At 37.7% G+C, this 19,372-nt stretch overlaps 1 protein-coding gene across 9 annotated transcripts in view; it reads left to right on the top strand.

Moving 5' to 3' along the window:
• RNASEH2B (ribonuclease H2 subunit B) overlaps positions 1 to 19,372 on the top strand; it is an 82,777-nt gene that overhangs the window by 53,382 nt on the left and 10,023 nt on the right. For 5 of the 9 annotated variants that reach the window (XM_070520621.1, XM_044777209.2, XM_044777207.2 and 2 more), the window contains exons 6-11: positions 2,506 to 2,570; positions 4,249 to 4,354; positions 6,707 to 6,788; positions 8,161 to 8,203; positions 12,162 to 12,242; positions 14,683 to 15,102. In XM_070520621.1, coding sequence (XP_070376722.1) covers positions 2,506 to 2,570; positions 4,249 to 4,354; positions 6,707 to 6,788; positions 8,161 to 8,203; positions 12,162 to 12,242; positions 14,683 to 14,799 — 494 coding nt within the window. In that variant the 3' untranslated portion in view covers positions 14,800 to 15,102. Of the gene's footprint in view, positions 1 to 2,505; positions 2,571 to 4,248; positions 4,355 to 6,706; positions 6,789 to 8,160; positions 8,204 to 12,161; positions 12,243 to 14,682; positions 15,103 to 19,372 lie in introns of those variants that run through there. The other 4 variants (XM_070520622.1, XM_044777206.2, XM_070520624.1 and 1 more) reach the window with 2 other exon arrangements.

Genomic DNA, 19,372 nt, shown 5'->3' with positions numbered 1-19,372 from the left:
CAACTTTTTCAAAATAGCCAAAAGCTGGAAACAACCTAAATGTCCTTCAGTAGGTGAATGGGTAAACAAAATGTGGGATATCCATACACAGGACACTACTCCGTAATACAAAGAAAGGATCTATTGCTAGCTGCAACAAAATGGATGACTCTCACAGTCAAGTAGGATTCCATTTCTGTGAGGTTCTAGAATACAGGAAAAATGAAGCTCCCATGATAGCAGATGCGTTTACCTGAAGTTTGGTGGGTGTGAGAGAACTGACCACAGAAGGGCTCAAGGGAAGTTTTTGGTGTGATGGTTACATGGCTGTATTACACATTTGTCCATGTCCTCAAACCGTGCACTCAAAATGAGTGTGTTAATCACAGGAACAGCAGCCCTAAATGAAGTTGATTTTTTTAAAGAAATGAAGCAGTTGCTGATCCAGCACAAGAAGCTAAGCCTCCTCATTTCTGGCACAGTATTTCTTCCTTTTTCTTTCTTTTGCTTTTTCCTTCCACACTGTCTCTCCACAAGATAACGTTGGCTCCTTTCCTCTCCACACTTCCCTCTCCCATGAAATCCAGTGATGGAATGTGGGAAGCAGGGCAACAGTGAGTGATGGCTCTGAGACTCCAGCCTGGGTGACCAGGAGGATGGTTTGGGAGGAAGATGAACAGTGTGGCTTTAGACACAGAGCCTGAGCTCAGGGCTTTGGGATTCCAGGTTGGGTTTGTTTAGTCTTGTTGAGACAGGATGAACTCACCCCAGGACAAAGGTACAGCTGGCCTTGGAGCAGGAGGAAGCTGAGCTGGGAAAGAATCAATTCCTTATGTGCCTGGTGTCGTGCTGTCAGATTGGTTTGGATCATCTCATTAGTAGGTGACTTCCCAAGGAGACATCATGTGCTGGGTGTGCAGGAGCCCCAGCAGTACCGCTGAGAGCCTGCGGTCTCCGCTTCTTCTGAAAGAGCATTTTCAAGAGGGAAAGGAGTGGTCTACAAGGGGTTCAGGGAGTGGGAGAGAGGGAGGAGAAGCACAGCAGACTGTAGAACATTCTTTCAGGAAATTCAGAGGGAGAAGCAAGAGAGAAGTGAGTAGCCAAGTCAAAGGAGGATTTCTGAGGAGAAGCCTGAGCACTGAGCTTCTCTGGAGATTCTCAGGCAATGAACAGAACTAAACCCCGTTTACCAGCATACGTTTAGTGAGTGATTGCTGTATGCTCTCTTAGAATTCCCCTTCCTGTATGTGGGGGTGGGACATGGTCTCCAGGGAATTCACGTGCAGTCTCATCTGCCTTGCTTCTCCAGCAGCCTGTTTGCCCAGGCTGTCCTAGCTCCAGGATAGTAGACATTGCGCCTTGGAATTCCCAAACTTCTGACAACGCCCTTTGCAACAATCCCTCCTTTTTACTATTCTAATAACATCTTCTGAGAAGATGGGTGCAAAGGCCCAGCCCGACTCTCTCCTGCCTCCTCTTGCCCACAGTGTTGACACCCACAGGCTGAAATGGGGAGGATACGTACAGGAGCTAAGGCCAGGGACTGCCGGCCTCCCTCCCTACAAACTACATATAATGAAACCCGAGCAGTTTAACAGACTGCGGAGAAAGATCCCTGAATAAGCAGTTTCCGGTTCGCGCCATGATTACGATCGAGAGGAAGAGGAAACGTCATTCTTTACGACTCTAGGATGGCTCCCGGAGTCACAGGCGGCGAGTATGCATCTGGCCTTAGGATTTCCGGTGGTCACAAAGATAACTCCTGCCTGGAGGCGGGGGCTCAGAGTGGAAGTGCTGCTTCCGCTGGTTGCGCAGAAAGCAAGAAACCCCATGAATGAAGTGTGACCGAGGAAATAAGGGTTTAATGACGTAGTATGTAAAGCTGGTGGATTGTGCGGGGAGGAAGTATAATTTATAAGAGCTGAAACTTTTATCCCCATAAAGGGCCAGACTGAGCCTGCCATAAATCTGAATTCCCCTGAAATAGCTATGGTTATATTGATAACACGTTAAAAGATAGATGTATCTTTTCTTCTTTCTCCACTAATCCTAGCAGGACGGTACTGAGTAGTTAACAGGACATTTTTCCTGAATGTATGTAGTGAAGTTCATAGGCACCTGCATTTTGTTTCAGTTTTGTTTCTTGGGATATCCATTTTTATTTTAGAAAAGTCTTTCATTGAAAACATTGAGGGGAGCTTAAAATCATTCAGAAAAATGAAGGTTGCTTGGCATGTTATTGGCTGAGTTTTAAAAATTACATTTTCTACAGATTCTTTTGTATAATTTGATGATTTTCTTAAATTCCCACTCATTTGACGGTTGGATGAAACCTGAGGTACCCTAATTCTCCTTTGGGATTTTTTTTAAATGTCTCAAGTATGCTGTCAGGTTTATCAATTGAGTTTTTCAAGAATATAAACTATTATGAAATATTTTTAAATTATCTGGTATAGGATGTAAACTTGAGTTTATTTTTTGTTTAATCTACTGTGTTGTCTTTTTTTTTCTTTTAATTTAATCCAGAAATAGACAAAAAGAAATATTACAAGTTCAGCAAAGAGAAGACATTAAAGTGGCTGGAAAAAAAGGTATAGTACCTCTCCAGGGCCTTGGGGCAGAGAAAAATTTAATCCTTCTTTTAAAAAATCTTTAGAGAAGGTGGTTAGTCTAAATCCAAAGACCATCTTGTATATCCAGCTAAAAAAGGAAAACTATATAAAGATATCCACATATGAGAAGTAATCTTTAACTTTTCATCCTCCCTAACTTATGTATCTCTGGAGGTAGCTTGATGTTTTCCTTTGACTGCATCCCCATTTCTCTGTGATCCTCGCCACTGAATGCAAGAAGTTCTTGCTGTTTGTTGGTATAGATTTGAGACTTCCAAGCCAGACAGTTCCAGGCCAGACATGCATTTGCTACTGTCAGTCCTGCAGTAAGCGGTTGATATTGTTCGCACGTGGCCAGGCAGAGGACTGAGGCAGACGGGACTCAGGCTTAGAGGGCGTGAGTCCCCCGCTCAGTGTCTGGATGCCAAAGCAGGGTCATCTTCCAGGCAAACCCTGTGTCTTGGCAATCCTAGGAGTTACACCTAATGTAAGGTCTAGGGCAGTGTTTTTCAAATCATTTAGTAAGTCAGAACCAGTATTTCTCTTGGAATGGAATGGCGTGGGATGGGACGGGATAGAAAATTAAAATACAACACAGTGTAAGGTCAAGTGTTAATTATGGCTCAATGAAACATATATTTATATATGTGTTTGAGTATCGGATTGCTATGTATTTCTTACTGTGGGCTGTGGTAAAAACAAAACAAAACAAAACAAAAAACCTTGAAAGCCACTGGTCTGAGGATATTGTACTTCCGTATTAAGAATCTCACCAGGCCGGATCTATTGATGACAAAGTTTTTGCAACTTCAGTGGGTGCCAGTAGTTATAGTCTGATTCCAACGATTCTCTTCTGTCTTGTTGGTTTGTTCTATCATGTTATGGGGCACACTGGGAGCCTGGGAACGTGGAAACGAATCTTGTAGAATGAATCGGGCTCCTACGGTACAAAGTAGTGAAAAGATTTTAAAAGTGCCCCTGTTTCACTTTTCCTGTGCGTTTGTTGCAGTATTGTCATTGGTAGTAGCATTCTGTGTGGGTGGAGAAGAGGGTAAGTGCTGAGCAGAATTTTGGCGTTCAGGTTTTGCTCTTAGCAAATGATAATGACGTGAATAGCAAAGTGAAGTTTACATTTATTGACTGTATTTCCTTTCTTAAATTCCTAGGATGTAGGAAATTTGTATTATTTATTTTCTTTAGAAAATTATTTCATATAAACTTTGTGCCAGGTTGTGTTCTAAGGGCTTTCCGTATGTTAACTAACTTAATCCTCACAACAGTCCTGTAAGGTAGGTATTATTTTTATCCCCATTTCACAGATAGACACAGAGAGGTTAAGTAACTAGCCCATGGTCACAGAGAAAACCCATGCAGCCTGACTCCAGAGTCAGTGCTCTCGATCATCACAATATGCTGCTTCTTATGTGTAGGCCTTAGGAAGTCCATGTATTGAGATCCTCCTGAAATGCTGTTGCTGCTGCTCAACCTTTCTCCAAATGTGCAGCCATCTCTCACCTTCTAATACCTGGCAGAGAGATTTCTAGGTTCGCAAACACTTCTCCCTGGATCTTACATAGATTGAGGACCATCTGGAAAGTCAGGGATTTCTAAAGGTAGTTGAAAATACCCTGATATGACGCTTCTGGTTACTTCATAGGTTAATCAGACTGTGGCAGCATTAAAAACCAATAATGTAAATGTTGGTGCCCGAGTACAGTCAACTGCATTTTTCTCCGGTGACCAAGTTTCCAGTGGCAAGGAAGGTAAGGAAATCGTTTCATTAGAAATGATTTTTATCTGGAGGAAGTTGCTTATGTATAAATGCCCGTCTTATGATTTTAAAATCTTACTGTCTCAGAAGCTTCCCGTTCTTGCCAGTGTGTCCTCGTGGATCTTGTGGCAGATGTACATTTTGTTTCAAAACCAAGTAATATTTCTGATGTAGATCACTTGTCTGTGATTGACACTTAAATCATTCATTTAGCAAATATTGATTTTGCTCTAATAGTAAAAATAACTCTAACAACTCTATCACGTGTTGAAGGTGTGTTATGTGTCAAACCTTTTACTGAGTTGCCAGTGTACACATGTCGTCTCATCTGACCTTCCCCCTGAGTCTCATTTTACAGTGAGAGCCTGGGGCTGTGTCCAAAGTCACCGAGCTGGGACACGGTAAAGCTGAGCTCGTACCAGAGCTGGTGTCATTCTCGGGTCCACACTCCTGACTTTTCTGTTGTACTGTTCGCGGGCACATGACTTCCAGTGAGCTGCATCTGTCGGCATCTTACTCTCAGGAAGCATATGTCTTACTATAGGTCTCAATATTTTGAGTTTAGATGAAACTTGATTCACTTGGCAGTTTTTTTCTTTTAGGTTGTTATGGTACATTCTTTAGCTTTTTCTAGTGTAGTGTCCTCTTCTTTTTATCCGTATAGTTGAGTAAAAAAGGTATATAATGCAATTAACACTCTCAAATGGTGGGACAGAAATTTTTTTGACTAATCCCCATTTCAGGTGTACAACTCTGAAACATCTGAGTTTTTTCATTAAAAAAATAAAAACTATGAACTGCTGCCTGTTTGTGATTGATGGTAATTCAGGCAGTCTCTGATTTCCAGAAATTGACCTTAAAATACCTCACACATACAGACAATAGCAGGCTTCCGCCATTCTGGGAGTGGTGGATGGCGCCCTTGCCATCCTGAGTTTACCAGCTGCCAGTGTCTTTGACTGGCTTGAACAAAAGGAGAGAAGGGATGGAGTCAGATGGATGGATGGATGGATAAAACCATAGATTTCTGTTAAAGTAGGAGAAGGGATGTTAGAGATTATTTAGACAGATCTTCTCATTTTAGAAATGAAAAACCATAGTCTCAGAGAAGTAGGTGACTTATCCAAGGTCACTCATCCTAGCTGGTAGGCCAGGTCTTCTGCTCTGGGACCAGTGTCCTTACCAGTCTCTAAATATGAGAGTCTAGGCTTAGCTGTATTGCCATTTAGGGTCCCCAGCCATAAAGTAAGCTTAACACTCTTTACATTATTTCCTTTTTTTAGATCTTTAACTTGGTTATGCTACCAGAAGAAGCTAACAGATGATATGTTGGCTTTCTTAAAATAGTTTTCTTTGTCTATTCATGACTCATTGCATAATTACTAACTCAGAACCAGGAGCACATTTTAAGAAGGGTCCAGTGGTAACTTTCAGTTCTGTGTTGGCAGTGAAAATCTTTCACTGAAGACTTGGTGAGTTTGGGTGGCTCAGGCAACAGTCTCTTTCTCAGTAATCCTGAGGCAAATTGTTATCTTAGCTGGAAGGCAGAAGAGAAAGGAAAGAAAGACGCAGATGAATATCCCAGCAACAAACCTGCGATATTGCTTTGGGTAGTTTATATCCTCATGTGGTTATCCCGTCTTATAATTAACTTTGATCATCCCCTAGTATTCTGCATAAAATACTGAGTTAAAGAGGGCTTTGAAACAGGTTTTATTGTCTTATGTAACTGTATTTAATTGATGCCACAGCTTCATTTGAGTACCGAGGATCCAGATGCTTTAGAATTAATGGTTATACATTCTGGGAGTTTAGTTTTTTTTACTTTTTTTAAGGCATTTTATTAGCTTGGGAATATATGTAATGTTCAGGACTCTTATAAAGCAAGTACTTAATAGAGACATATGACATATTGTTTCTCTTAAATAAGCATATTCATTACTATCCAATTATTAGATTGATTCTATATTGAAACAGACCCAGAAAAGATTAGTCTTTTAAAAAGACGCAAATATTTCACATTGTTAAGCTGATTTTTGAATTTCATTTGTATTCAAGGGCTTCAACTCAGAAAACAACTAACTGTCATTTAGTGAGCATCTACCTTGTTGTATTTGTATTATCTCCTATCTTTGATATCATCCTGTATCATATCCATCATATCACCCACTACCCTGATAGATAGATATTAGCATCCCCATTTTACAAAAGAGGAAACAGGCTAAGAGCTTAAGTGACTCTCTAAGGCCAGATAGAGCCAGAATTTGAACTCTGGTTAATTTGACTGTAAAACTACCATAATTATTACTATTTTTTCTTTCATTTTACATTTTATTTCTTTCAGAGGATTATATTCGTTATGCCCACGGTCTGATATCTGATTACATCTCTAAAGAATTAAGTGATGACTTATCTAAATATTTAAAGTAAGTATTGCTCATCTTTAGGCATAATTAAGAAGTACGTTTGTGCTACTTGGTTTCCCAGCAATAGGGTTTCTTTATGGCTTATCACATCACTCTTTCTGGTAAGAGATTATTCTGAGTTATGTCATAGACTCCATGGTTTGGAGATGATTTTTAATGGACATTGATTACAACAAATTGATTTAGTTGATACTCACAGCAGGAACTCATATGAATGTTAGAATTAGAATTATGGGTTGGTATGATTTTAGAGGGTAAGCTGTGTTAAAATTTTATCCCTAGTTAGACTTAATTAATTTGATTCTTTGTGATCATTCTAAGAGAAATTAAGGTAGAAGGAAAGAGCAGCTGGCATGTAGCATATTTTTGAAAGTTACATTTAAAGGTTTTTTACCATTTTCACTGTCATTAGATGTTCTCCAAGTACCTTTATTGTGCCCAGCACTTAGAACTCAAAGAAGGCTGAGACGCCTCCGGTCTCTTTGAGGGTGGAAGAGGGTTTACAAATGACTTCATTTGTGTTCCTTCCTTCATGAAGATCTTTAATATAATATAAAGACTTTACCTTAGGCTGAAAAAAAGTGTGTTTATTTTCTAGATTTCAGCAACTGTTGTTAAGATTTTATGTGCGTGATGATCTAATAGCTTTTCTTGATCTTATAAATCCTTTTTCTCCTCTAATCCATAAAAATAAAATGACTCTTTAATAGATAGAGTTGCCGTTTTTAGCAAATTGCATAGGTCCTACTTTAAAAAACAATTAGTGGAAACGGTTTTCTATAGTAGGTAAAGTGTGTTGAAAACCTGCTTTAAATTGATGATCATACCCCTCTGTTTAATAGTTCCCTGGCTTTCTTAATAGCTGCTTGTCTTGTTAGAGATCTTATTTCTTTATACGCCATTATATTTTTAGATTCTTTTCTTTCCACTGAAATTTTTAGGTTTTGGTTAAAGATTTGGGGATGTCAATTAAACTTCTCTTTAATGGAAGAAAAGGTAACGTTTGTGTTGCTTTTTGTCAACAGTTAAAATAATTTTCACTTTTAAATATATTATAGATTTGTCATTTATGAAGAAAAAGTACAACACCAAAATGCAAATTTATAGGGAATAAAGAAAAGCAATTCCATTTCAACAAATGAGTTCTAATTTTATATTTTAGTTCAGACAATTCCGATACAAGGAATTAAGTAGAGAAATGAAGATTTATTCATTTGGAGAGATTTCATTCTTTACACTGAGGTGACCGTATTAGTAAGATGTGACGCTGTGAGATGAAAGCAGGACTTAGCAAGTCTTAAGTTGGCTCAGTCTTTCTGTTTGCTTGTCTATGAAAAAGCATGACTATGATTCTTATTTTTTGCTTCCTTAGGCTTCCAGAACCTTCAGCTTCATTGCCAAAACCTCCATCAAAGGTAAAAAGCTGTGACTAAGATATCTTTGGGGCACTTGGAAAAATATTACACTTTTACCACATAAGTCTAGTTTGTTCTAGTCTATTTTAAATGGTACTAAGGCCACCTTGCACAGAGTGGTGTTATGTGGAATAAGGATCGTCTGGGCTCTCCATCAATATTTTTTCATTTTTGTAGATTTTACCTGAATGATAATAAAGTGCTGTGAAAAACAAATAGCCAGATACCTATGTGAGAACATTATACATACGTAATTAAAATTAAATCTTATTGAGTTAACCAGATGCTGTATTAACTTTATTAATCAGCAGGAATGCTCTATGTATAGAACTCATTTTGCCAAATCTAGGCTGTCACTGGCACAAAAATTCAGAGCATGATTTTTGTAACAAAGACTCCTTTGAGCAAGATGACCACACTTTTTTTTTTTTCTGTGCTTGAAATGATCGACACCATTTGTGTGCAGTTTTTATCTGTTGGGGAAAACCTCTTCCTCTCGCAGATGTTCTCAGACTGCCACCCACGGCTGCTCTGCCCCATGGGCTGCTACTTGTGTTCGTCTCCCAGATCCAGAGAGCAGAGAAGCCACACCTGGGATGGCACACGTAGCAGCCCTCGGTCCAGGCCTGACCTCAGACAAATGCGCGCTGCTCAGAGACAGGGAAATAAACACACGCACCATCTTGTCAGCAAGGTCATTCTCCAGCCGGCAAAATGATGGATGCCTTAAGAGTGTAAAGTGGACACGTCATGGATGTTAAACAACCTGCCTTTTCCTCTGCCTTCAAGGTGGCCAGCATGCTCAGGATTTTTTTGTATCAGTCCAGTTCCGAGGTGGTGGTAGCTCCAAAAACATGCTTTACTTTGACTTTTAGAAAAAGATGGAAAATCTAAACTGCATCCGTGTTCAGTGTGGGCCATCTGCAGCAGATTGCCAAAGGAGGTTCATCTTTGCTCTCTGGAGGAGCAGTGCGGGGCAGAAGGCAGCAGCTGTGAGATCTGGGGCCGTCTCAGTCAGACCTGTGCTTTGTCCAGTGCAGTAGTTAATCTTTGACAGAAGCGCTCCGGGGCTGTAGACATCATCGTCTTGCTGTAACTAAGAGGATAGGCGCATTTGTTTCTTATTTCTCTCCCTCCAAAAACTAAGCATATGTCTTTCTCCCAAATATCTGTCTTCTTTAATAACTTAGAGATCATTCATGAATGGATCTAAACCTATTCTTGAAGGTTCTAGTTTTTGATTCCGTAAGGGGTAATGCGTTTCATAAGTTTATTCTTCTCTGACCTACTTTTCTGTTTTTACTTTTTAATTTCTAAAACTTGAGTCGTTTGGGATTTCATCATTTATGATTTAGATCAGGAGTCAGCAAACGTTTTCTGTGAAGGCCAGATAGTAAACATTTTAGGCCTAATGATGCAGATGGTCTCTGTCACAGCTACTCAGCTCTGCTGCTGTGTCGCAAAGACAGCCGCAGACAATTCATAACCGAATCAGCACGGCGGGTTCCAGTAAAACTTCATTTATAAAGCAGACGGCCGGCTGGACGTGGCCTGTGAGCTGTGGTTTGCCAAGCCGTGATTTAGATCTCGGCAGCTTGCTTCCCCTGAATCTCAGCCTCATCTCCTGGCTTATTTTAGTGGCTTTTCGAGGTCCTCTACTCTGTTGTGTGTTTTGGACTCTGGTGCACACATTGCAAGCTGCACTGGGTGATGTTCCGTGGTTTAAACAAGCCCAGGATGATGTCTTCTGTCCATCTCCAGGATTTGATTGATTTTTACAGTAATGTAGTTGATTATTTTCAGGAAATATGTTCCAGCGGCTGTTAGGTATCTTTGTATCTGGGTTTAATCAATAGCCTGGAGCCTGTCATCCTTTACATGTTTTGCATTATTTTCTTACTATCATGTTTTCCTATGTTGAAGCTCAGCTTCCAGTCCTCACGCTCTTGAGCCTTTTGAATTTATCACTGTCTGCTAGCAGAGCCGAATGCAATCAGTGGATTTGGAGATGCTCTTAAGTGCCTTCTTGCAAATCATTTGTGAGAATGATGAGACCAGTCCTAGAGTTAATTCTTTTGGTATTTTGCTGTTTGCTCTTCTTTTTCCAGAACTGTACCCATTGAATCACACCCTTTGTTACTGTCTTTCAGAGCCATGTTTCTATTTCTTCTGAAACATCCCCCCAAATCCATAGTTATTTGGTCTTTTAAATAACAAAAATTTAAGTTAATGTAACAATCATGTTTTTTCAAACATATTCAACAATGTGCTGGGAATAACATAAAAACTAGTTATGTGCAGAGGCTAGCACAATCATTTTTCTTTTTTATAAGCACTTATAACTGGAGTCTTGTTTGATAGTGAGCCACTGAAACACTTGAACAAGTCAGCATTTTATTAAATGTTTTATATTTATAAGGAAGTACCTTTCATCTTAAGCTCTTGCCGTGAACATTTTTTATTTGATGTGTCACTGAAAAGTGACAGTGTCTAAGTGTTTATCATAACGTCGGTATTAGGAACATTTTACCACAGAGAAGGAGAGCAAACATTCTCATAACTTTAAGCTTTTGCGATTTGAAACTACTACAGCCTTCGTCATTATTACCTGTGAGTTCTGCTCTTGAAGATACTTTTCTAGTAAAAATATCCATCATCTAAACACCATTTACTGTCTTAATTTGAAGTAGAAACATGTATTCTTCACAAAGTCGCTTGTATCCATACATTCACTTTGCTGATAGGTGGTTCATACGTGATACGCTAGTCTTTTTCTTTTGAGGATTCCTTTGCTGAGGTCACTGTGTGGCCAAGAGAAGGTTTGGCCACGTTATGTGATACACTCCCAGGATGCCCCTCTGTCTTCTAAGTGAAGAATTTCAAGGCATGCTTTATCCTCTTGTGTAACCCATGTGCTGTGGCGTCTTTAGCACCAACGCTACCAGTTCTTTGTTTAGCAAAAGCTGGAGCGTGAGAGTGAGGCTAGGAACAAAGCTGTGTTTCCTAGGGTAGCTCCGTGTGAGTCTTGTCAGCATGGTCTCTCCACAAAGACCTTGAAGATCTGGAAAGATCCAAGTGTGATCACCATGCAATCAGTTGTCTGTGTTAAACATCAAGACTTATCTGCCCCGCTGTGTGTCTTTTACATAATAAGTGTGTCACCAGTCCTTCTATAGTGTGAACATTAAGGCCACAGCCTAGATCTTGATAAGATTCTCACATTCATTGGTGCAAAAGGCTCACGTGAAAGGTGAAAACATAGAGTAGAGGTTGACTTAGTTGCATTGGGCCTAATGGAAAGAACACTTGCACAAAAATTGAGCTCTCACCCCAAGTCCTGTACCAGGTGGACTTAAACTGTCCATTTAACCTCTTCTGTGCTTCCTTCTCCTGCTGGCTTCTTGCTTTGCAAGGCTGTTCTTGTGTAGATAAAATGAGGTAATTTAATTGAAAGGAGATAAGAACTGAAGCTATACAAAGATGGTCATAATAGAATAATCTGTCCCTGTATTCCCAAATAGACATTACATCAGCCCAGGAGGTGAACAAAGATGGGGTTCTGTCTGGACACCTGGTCTCCTTAAAGGAGATTCTTGTCTCTGATTTCTGTGCCTGCATTCACCCCTTAGACTGTGCTGGAAGTCAGCAGTCACCTAGATGCCCCTCGTCCTGGTACATATGAAGTATGTGGTCAGGACTGCTAGACCGCTAAGGGGCTGGGTCGTGGACTTGCCTAATCATATCCACATCACCAAGGCCGCTTCTTGGAAGGGATGTGTGGCTTAGTTCCCTAGATAATTGGCAAAATGTGAAGGAGCTTGTAAAAAGTAAGCCCTTTGCATGATCTGCTGCTCCACTGGGCCACAATGTGGGTCCAAATTGTACATGTTGGTTTTTTTTAAATGAATTGATGTGTCAAGGTGACATTTGATACCACTCCACTGCTCTAACATTGCAGAAAGTAAAGTTATCAGATGAGCCTGTAGAAGCGAAAGAAGATTACACTAAGTTTAACTCTAAAGACTTGAAGACTGAAAAGGTATGTGTGTCCAGGTCGTGCCGGCATGCTCTTGGATTCAGTGGGTGCTGGGTGCTGCATGAGGATGTCCAGGAGTGATTGTGTGCTTGATTGTGATTTTATAACTTTAACCATGAAGAATTATTGACTCACATTTCTGTCTTAATAATTAATTCAAAATTGTGAATAACAACGAAATATCAAACAGGGAAGACATTTTATGAATCAAAGGAAGGCAATATACTTAGCAAGAGTGTGCCTAGACTTTGCTATGTATTCACAGTGATAGGGTGGGGCAGAAGGAGGGAGCCTCTGCAGGTAATTTTTTGTCAACTCTACAGCCCAGAAGCTTCCCAGAAATTATGATGATAACAAAAATTGTTAATAACTCCACCATTCACAATCACCCTGGCAAGTATTTTCATAACATTTCTTACTAAGTTTTATCTTATACATGCATTATAAATACATATGTAGCTTTTAAAAGTGGCATTGTAATATATATATATAGTTTTTGTTCTGCCCTTTTTATTTAGCACTACATTATGAAAATGTTCACGTCATTAAGCATTCTTTGAAAAATTATTAATGGTTTCATAATATTCATCAGGAGTGTTATTCCATATGGAATATAATTTATTTAATCATTCCCCTCATTTTTGAGCACATAGGTTGCTTCTGCTTTTTTTATTTTTTGTTTTAATGAAGTAATAAACACTCATTTATAGTCTGCATCTCTGATTATTTCATTAGAACTTATAATTTAGAACTAAGGGTAAGGGCTTAGAAAACATGAGCCCTTTCCATGATTATTGAGAGAGAGATACAGCTAAAATGCTTTCCAAAGATGTAGCAGAAGCCTGTTCTCCCAGCCATTATTGCTAATGAGTATTTGTGTGGCATTCCTGACAACATTGAATATTATTTTTATTCTTGAAAATATTTGCCTGTCTATTTAGGCTACATTTCTTTAACTAGAAAGGTTAGTTGTTTTTCCAAGTGCTGTTGTCCATGTGCATTTTTACAGATTGTTGGTTCAGGTCTCTTGCCTGCTTCTATGTGGGGTAGTGGTGTTGTTTTTGTTGTTTTATGAGTCATGCTAAATTAAGGCTTTAACTCTTCCATGACATCTAGGGTACAAATAATTTTCCAGTTTGTATTTAGCCTTTTCATTTGTTTTTTTACTAGTTTTCAGTTTTTCTGAGGAGTAAATCTAGAAATTGTGTTTTTTTAATGATTTTTTTCATTATTTTTGTGCTTAGAAAGACCTTGCCTGTCCTAAGATAAGTTAACTTTCACTTGGAGTTTAACAACATTTACTCCCCTAAGAGCTGAATGTTTTTATAAAGTTTATTCTTTAATCTGTATGTAATTTATGTGGCCATGTGACGTCAGGGAATAGTCTAGCATGAGATTTGGCTAAATAGCTGTTTATCTCCATGCGCTCTGGAAGCAGGGACATTTTTACATTTCTCTGTGAGAAGCATTTCTGCCCCACCCGTCTAAGCGCTGCTTCCCATCGTGTCCACTTGGGCTCAGCACCAGTGAGATAAGGGGTGGACCAGGATGTCAGTTAAACGCAGGGAATAACATGTCTGAAAGAGACTGTCACTTTTCACCATCTGGTCAAAAAACAAGCCTTCTAAATTATAAGTGACAGAAGCAAGATTTCATACCGTGCCCTTAAAAGATACCTTGGCACTGACTTTGTCTGACTGTTCCAGGGGAGACAAATGAGATTTTTCCTTGCTGATTCCCATTATTTATGCTTCTGCTAAAAATTGTGATGCATCAAAGTAAAATCAGCTGTTAGTTACCTTCTACTAGTGCTTGTTCTGGGACATGGAAAAAAACAACCAACAACAAATAAAAAAACAATGACCAGGAAGAGAGAGAAGTTTACAAGGCAGAGATATTTGGAGTCAGCTTTTTGGAGAGTATTTCTTTGTTCTAGGGAAAACGGGGCAGCTAGCCTGCTGGTCCAGAATGCCTTGCAGTCCAGGTTATCTTTTGAATATAATAGCGATGTCTTTGGTTTCCCATAGAGCCTCTGAATAACATCAGATGGTAAAGTGGCGTGAATTATTCATCGTGTGGTAATACAAGGCTGTAATTCCCCCCTCTGACAGTTGCTGCCTGTGTCAGTTCCATTGTTTGTGTTATTGCACTTAATGCACGCTCCAGAATTATTCCCCCAAAGTAAACTATCGGTTGTAACATTCCACTCCTTAGAAGGCGGCAGTTTTGTCTCCTGCCTCTTTTAACATATTTTTCTCTTAGGGCTGATTTCTGAATAGACATCAGAACTTTTTTGAATAATCACCCCCTTGAGAAGCGTGTTAGCAGCAAATGCTTACCTCCCTTAATGAACCTGAAGACATGCACTGTCTTGTTTGATTTGCATGTATGGTTTATAAATGTTACATTCGTAACAATTTTTCTCTTTTATTTTCATTAACAGAAAAATAGCAAAATGACTGCAGCTCAGAAGGCTTTGGCTAAAGTTGACAAGAGTGGGATGAAAAGTATTGATTCTTTTTTTGGTGTGAAAAATAAAAAAAGAATTGGAAAGATTTGAAACTTTGAGAATGAAATCTAGCAAAAATATTTACCTTTTACGTGTTCTATTTTTGTCCTTCCTCCATGTCACTATACTTCCTGACCCTTAATTACCACCTTAAAAAAAAAGCCAGTTTTCAAATTCACTTGAGTATTTCTTTGTATTTGATTTTTATATTTCTGAACAAAATATGGAAAAGTAATTGTGTAACTTCATGGCTTGTGGCCTTTGGAGTCTTGTTTGACATAATGAAAAGTAATCAAGTGAATAGAATTAATCTCTAGCATCACAATTTCCTCAATAAACTGACCTGTGACAATATTTGAGTATATGCCTGTTATTTTATGCAACTTTGCCACATCGTAGCTATAACAATATGGTTTTCAATATACTGCGAGAAATCAGATAAAGCTATCAGATAAACTACTACTTTCTAAAAGTCTTTAGTTTTTGGTAAATCTTTTGTTTAATGATATTTTCTGTTTTATGAATATATGTTCTTTGTAGGAAATAGAGAAAAGTATAAAACAAAAATTGTAATCTACCAACTTTTTATTACCCAGAGATAAAATGGGGCATTTTCTTATAATAATAATTTTTAAAAGGAATTATAACACAGTCATGGTCCACATAACGGCATTTTGATCAATGATGGACCGCATATACAACAGTGGTCCCATAAGATTAGTACCATGTAGCCTATGTGTGTAGTAGGCTATACCATCTAGGTTTGTGTAAGTACACACTATAATGTTTGCACAACAACGTAATCTTCTAACAACTCATTTCTCAGAATATATCCCCATTATTAAGCAATGCATGACTGTATTGGTGTTTTTTTTGGCTAAAGAAGATTCGCCCTGAGCTAACATCTGCTGTCAATCTTCCTCTTTTTGTATGTGAGCTGCCACCACAGCATGGCCACTGACAGATAAGTGGTGTAGGTCCGCGCCCAGGATGCGAACCTGGGCCACCAAAGTGGAGTACGCTGAACTTAACCACTAGGCCACTGGGGCTGGCCCTGAAGTGATTTTATAAGCATTCTTCTTGACATCATTTTCTGAGCATTTTCCAAGGCTACTAAAATATTTTTCATAAATATGCTTTTTTACAGGCAGTAATTTTTAATTATTTGGATGTTTGATTATTTAATGACCATGACTTTATTTTGGACATTTGGATTATTTCCAAATGTTCGTTGTTTGAAGAATCAGATTGTATGTAAATATTTGTCCACATCTTTTATTGTTTCCTTAGAATGGATTTTTAGATCTGGGCTTACTGGTTCATAAGTAAGTTCTCCGAATACGTATTTGTGGGAATATTACTTCATGGAAAGGTTATAGGATCTTATACTCTGACAAATTAGCTTTGAATATTATCTTTGCAAATAAGTGGGAAAAGGCATTTTATTGTGGTTTTAATTTACATTTCCCTGATTAATAATGATATTAAACATGTTTTCACATTACTGATCATTTGTCGTCTTGTGGAGAATTATCTGTTTATGTCCTTGTTTAAATAGTTGGAGTGTCAGGATTTTCCTTATTGACTCCAAAAGTATTCTGTAACTTAAGTACATGAAGTGTTGTCCACCATATTCATTATAAATTTTTTTCTTGACTTATAATTTGCCTTTAATTGTATGTATGATTTGTTGTCGTGCAGATGTTTTGGTTTTTTGTAGACACATATGCATATGCTTTTCCGTTATGTAGACGTTATACTTGGGAAGATGTTTGCCTTTATAGGAAAGGTCACTAGTCACTTATTTTTTTCTAATCGTTAATTTTTTGTGTTACATTTAATTACTTAAATCATCTACAGAATTTATGTTTAAATATACTTTGAAATAAAGCACTAATCTGATTATTTTCTCACCTGTTTATTTTTCCATTAGATCTGTAGGATTGTTTAATCAGCTTCTAAGAGTAAGTTTCAGTGGTATTTTTACTGAGATTTTGTTAGACCCATAAATTATTTTGGGAAAAACAGACATCTTTACAAAATTCAGTGTTCTCCTTCCAGAATATAGTGTTTCTCTATATTTACGAAGCTCCTAATCATACCTTTCGCCAACATTTGGTTCGTAATCTTCATATAGGTTCTAGATAGTTCTTTTTAAGGAGTATCTCTAGGTAATTTTTGTTGCTATTAATAAAATCTTTTATTTTTTCAGTTAGATCTTATAACTAGCTATTTTGTGGTAAAGTTTTACATTTTGATATATTTATCTTTTAAATAACCAGTTTACTAAACTATTAATCTAAATATTTTCCATTTTATTCATATTGGGTTTGCAATGCATAACGCAATGTAATCTTACTTTGAAAAAATTGTGTGCAATTCTTTCCAATAGTTAGACTTCTTTTATATCTTTTATGTCATGTTACATAAGCAAGAATATCCAGAACAGTGTTAAAGAGTAGTAATGGTCATCATCTTGGTCTTTGTGATTTTATTAATGTATTTTACCATTAATTCTGACACTAACCGTTGTTAATATGATAAAGAATAATCCATCTTTGATATTTTCTTTTATACCTTAGTTTCTTTAAAGTTTGAATTAGAAATTGATGTTGGTTGTTATCAAATGTCTTTTTGGCACCTATTGAGATGACTATGGAGTTTTTATCACTATTAATCCGTGCCTGAGTTCCTACAATAAACACCACCTGGCAGTAGAAAGGCTAACGTATTAGATGCTCCTTATTTGGTTTAGCCCTTGTCAAATCTAGTTTTCAAGGCTTTTATTTACGATTTTTGCATCTATATTCAAAAGCAATATTGCCATTAGGTTTTAGTGTCTGAATTATGCCGGCTTTCCAGCTTTCCCAGTGTTCTGGAAGAAATAATTTTGTGTAGGAATGTCCTGTTTCTGGAAAATTTCAAAGAACATCAGTGGTAAAATTGTCTAGCACTGAGCCTTCTCTTTGTTGTTGTTGTTGTTGTCATTATAGTCTTTAATCTGGAAGAATTTCTCACTTGTTCTTTGTCTTACTGACCTTGACATTTTTGAAGAGTACAGGCCAGCTATTTGGTAGAGCGTTCCTCACTTTGAGGTAATGTTTCCTGTTGATTAGATTCAAGTTAGACCTTTTGGGCACCCAGAGAAGCAATGATGTGTCTTTCTCAGTGCACCATATCAGAAGTCACAGTGTGTCCCTATACCAGTGATGTTAAATTTGGTCACTTGATTTGTGGTGTCTCCTGGGTTTATCCACTATAGAGTTAACTATTTTTCTCTTTGTAATTAACAGGTAATTTATGGGTAAATACTCTGGGACTTGTAAATATTCTATTTGTCATCATTTACCCACAAGTTTTAGAATCTACTGATGATTTTTCTAACTCCATTTCTTCTATATTTATTTTTTTTATATTTAGTTGGCATTTTCCTATAAGGACAAGCTTCCCCTTGTCCATTTATTTATTCATTGATGTACTTATATCAGTATGGACTTGTAGATTTTTATTTTTTCCAGTGGGTTATATTACATTATTTTGTTGCTCATATTGTCCCAGAAGGGCCAGTGGGAGTCCCTTCAAGCCAGCTTGTATATCTTTTTGGTATGTTTCCATCGTTCTTTAATACTTGCTTATCTCTTCCATGATGACAGGGTATTCCAGGCTTTTCTTGTACTTTCCCTGTCCAAGCCTGGAATTGGTCTTTTATCCAAGGAGCCAGGGTTAGTTTTAGTGAAGAATGGTATTTAGAAACCAAGATCTAGGCACAAAGTATGCTCATTGCTCCTATCGAACTATGTGTGTAGATTTTCTTCATGAGATTCAGGACGTTCTCTTCTGTTCTCAGTTCACTTGAGTGTTTTCATGAACAGGTATTGAATTTTATAAATTGTTCTTCTGCATCTATTGAGATGACCATGTAGTTTCCCTTTAATAAGGAACTATCTTTTAATATGTACAGTATAATGATTGATTTGTGATTGTTAAATTAACTTTACATCCCTGAGATAAGCCCTACTTGGTCACAGTGTATTATTCTTTTCATATATAGTGTTGTGTTTTATTTCCTAATATTTTGTTAAGCAGTTTTGTATCTCTGTTCATGAGGGATGTTAGTTTATAGTTTTCCTTACTTGAAATGATTTGTCTAGTTTTGGTATCAGTAAAACTGACCTTATAAAATGAGTTGGGAAATATTCTCTCATCACCTATTTTTGAAAGAGTTTGTATGAGATTTGCGTTGTTCCCTCTTTTATGTTGGTAGAATTCACCAGTGAAGCCATTTGGGCCTAGAATTTTCTTTCTGGGAAAGTTTTTAATTACTAATTTGATTTCTGTAATAGATACAGAGCTATTCTAATTTTAGCCTTTTTCTTGTGCCCTTTTTAGTAATTTATGTCTTTCAAGAAGTGTGTCTATTTCATCTAGGTTGTCAAATTTATTGGCATAGTTGTTTCTCATGTTTTTATTATCCTTTTAATGTCTGTGGATCTGCAGTCATGTTCCCTCTTTCGTACTTGATATTGGTCATTTGTGTCTTCTTTTTTGTTTTCTTGATTAGTCTAGCTAAAGATTTGTTAATTTCTTTGACTCTTTCAAAGAATCATTGTCTTCTGGCTTGCAT

Source organism: Equus asinus, chromosome 11 (genome assembly GCF_041296235.1).
Source record: "Equus asinus isolate D_3611 breed Donkey chromosome 11, EquAss-T2T_v2, whole genome shotgun sequence".
In the NCBI taxonomy this organism is placed as follows: domain Eukaryota; kingdom Metazoa; phylum Chordata; class Mammalia; order Perissodactyla; family Equidae; genus Equus; species Equus asinus.
This window is presented reverse-complemented; position numbering and strand designations above follow the sequence as displayed.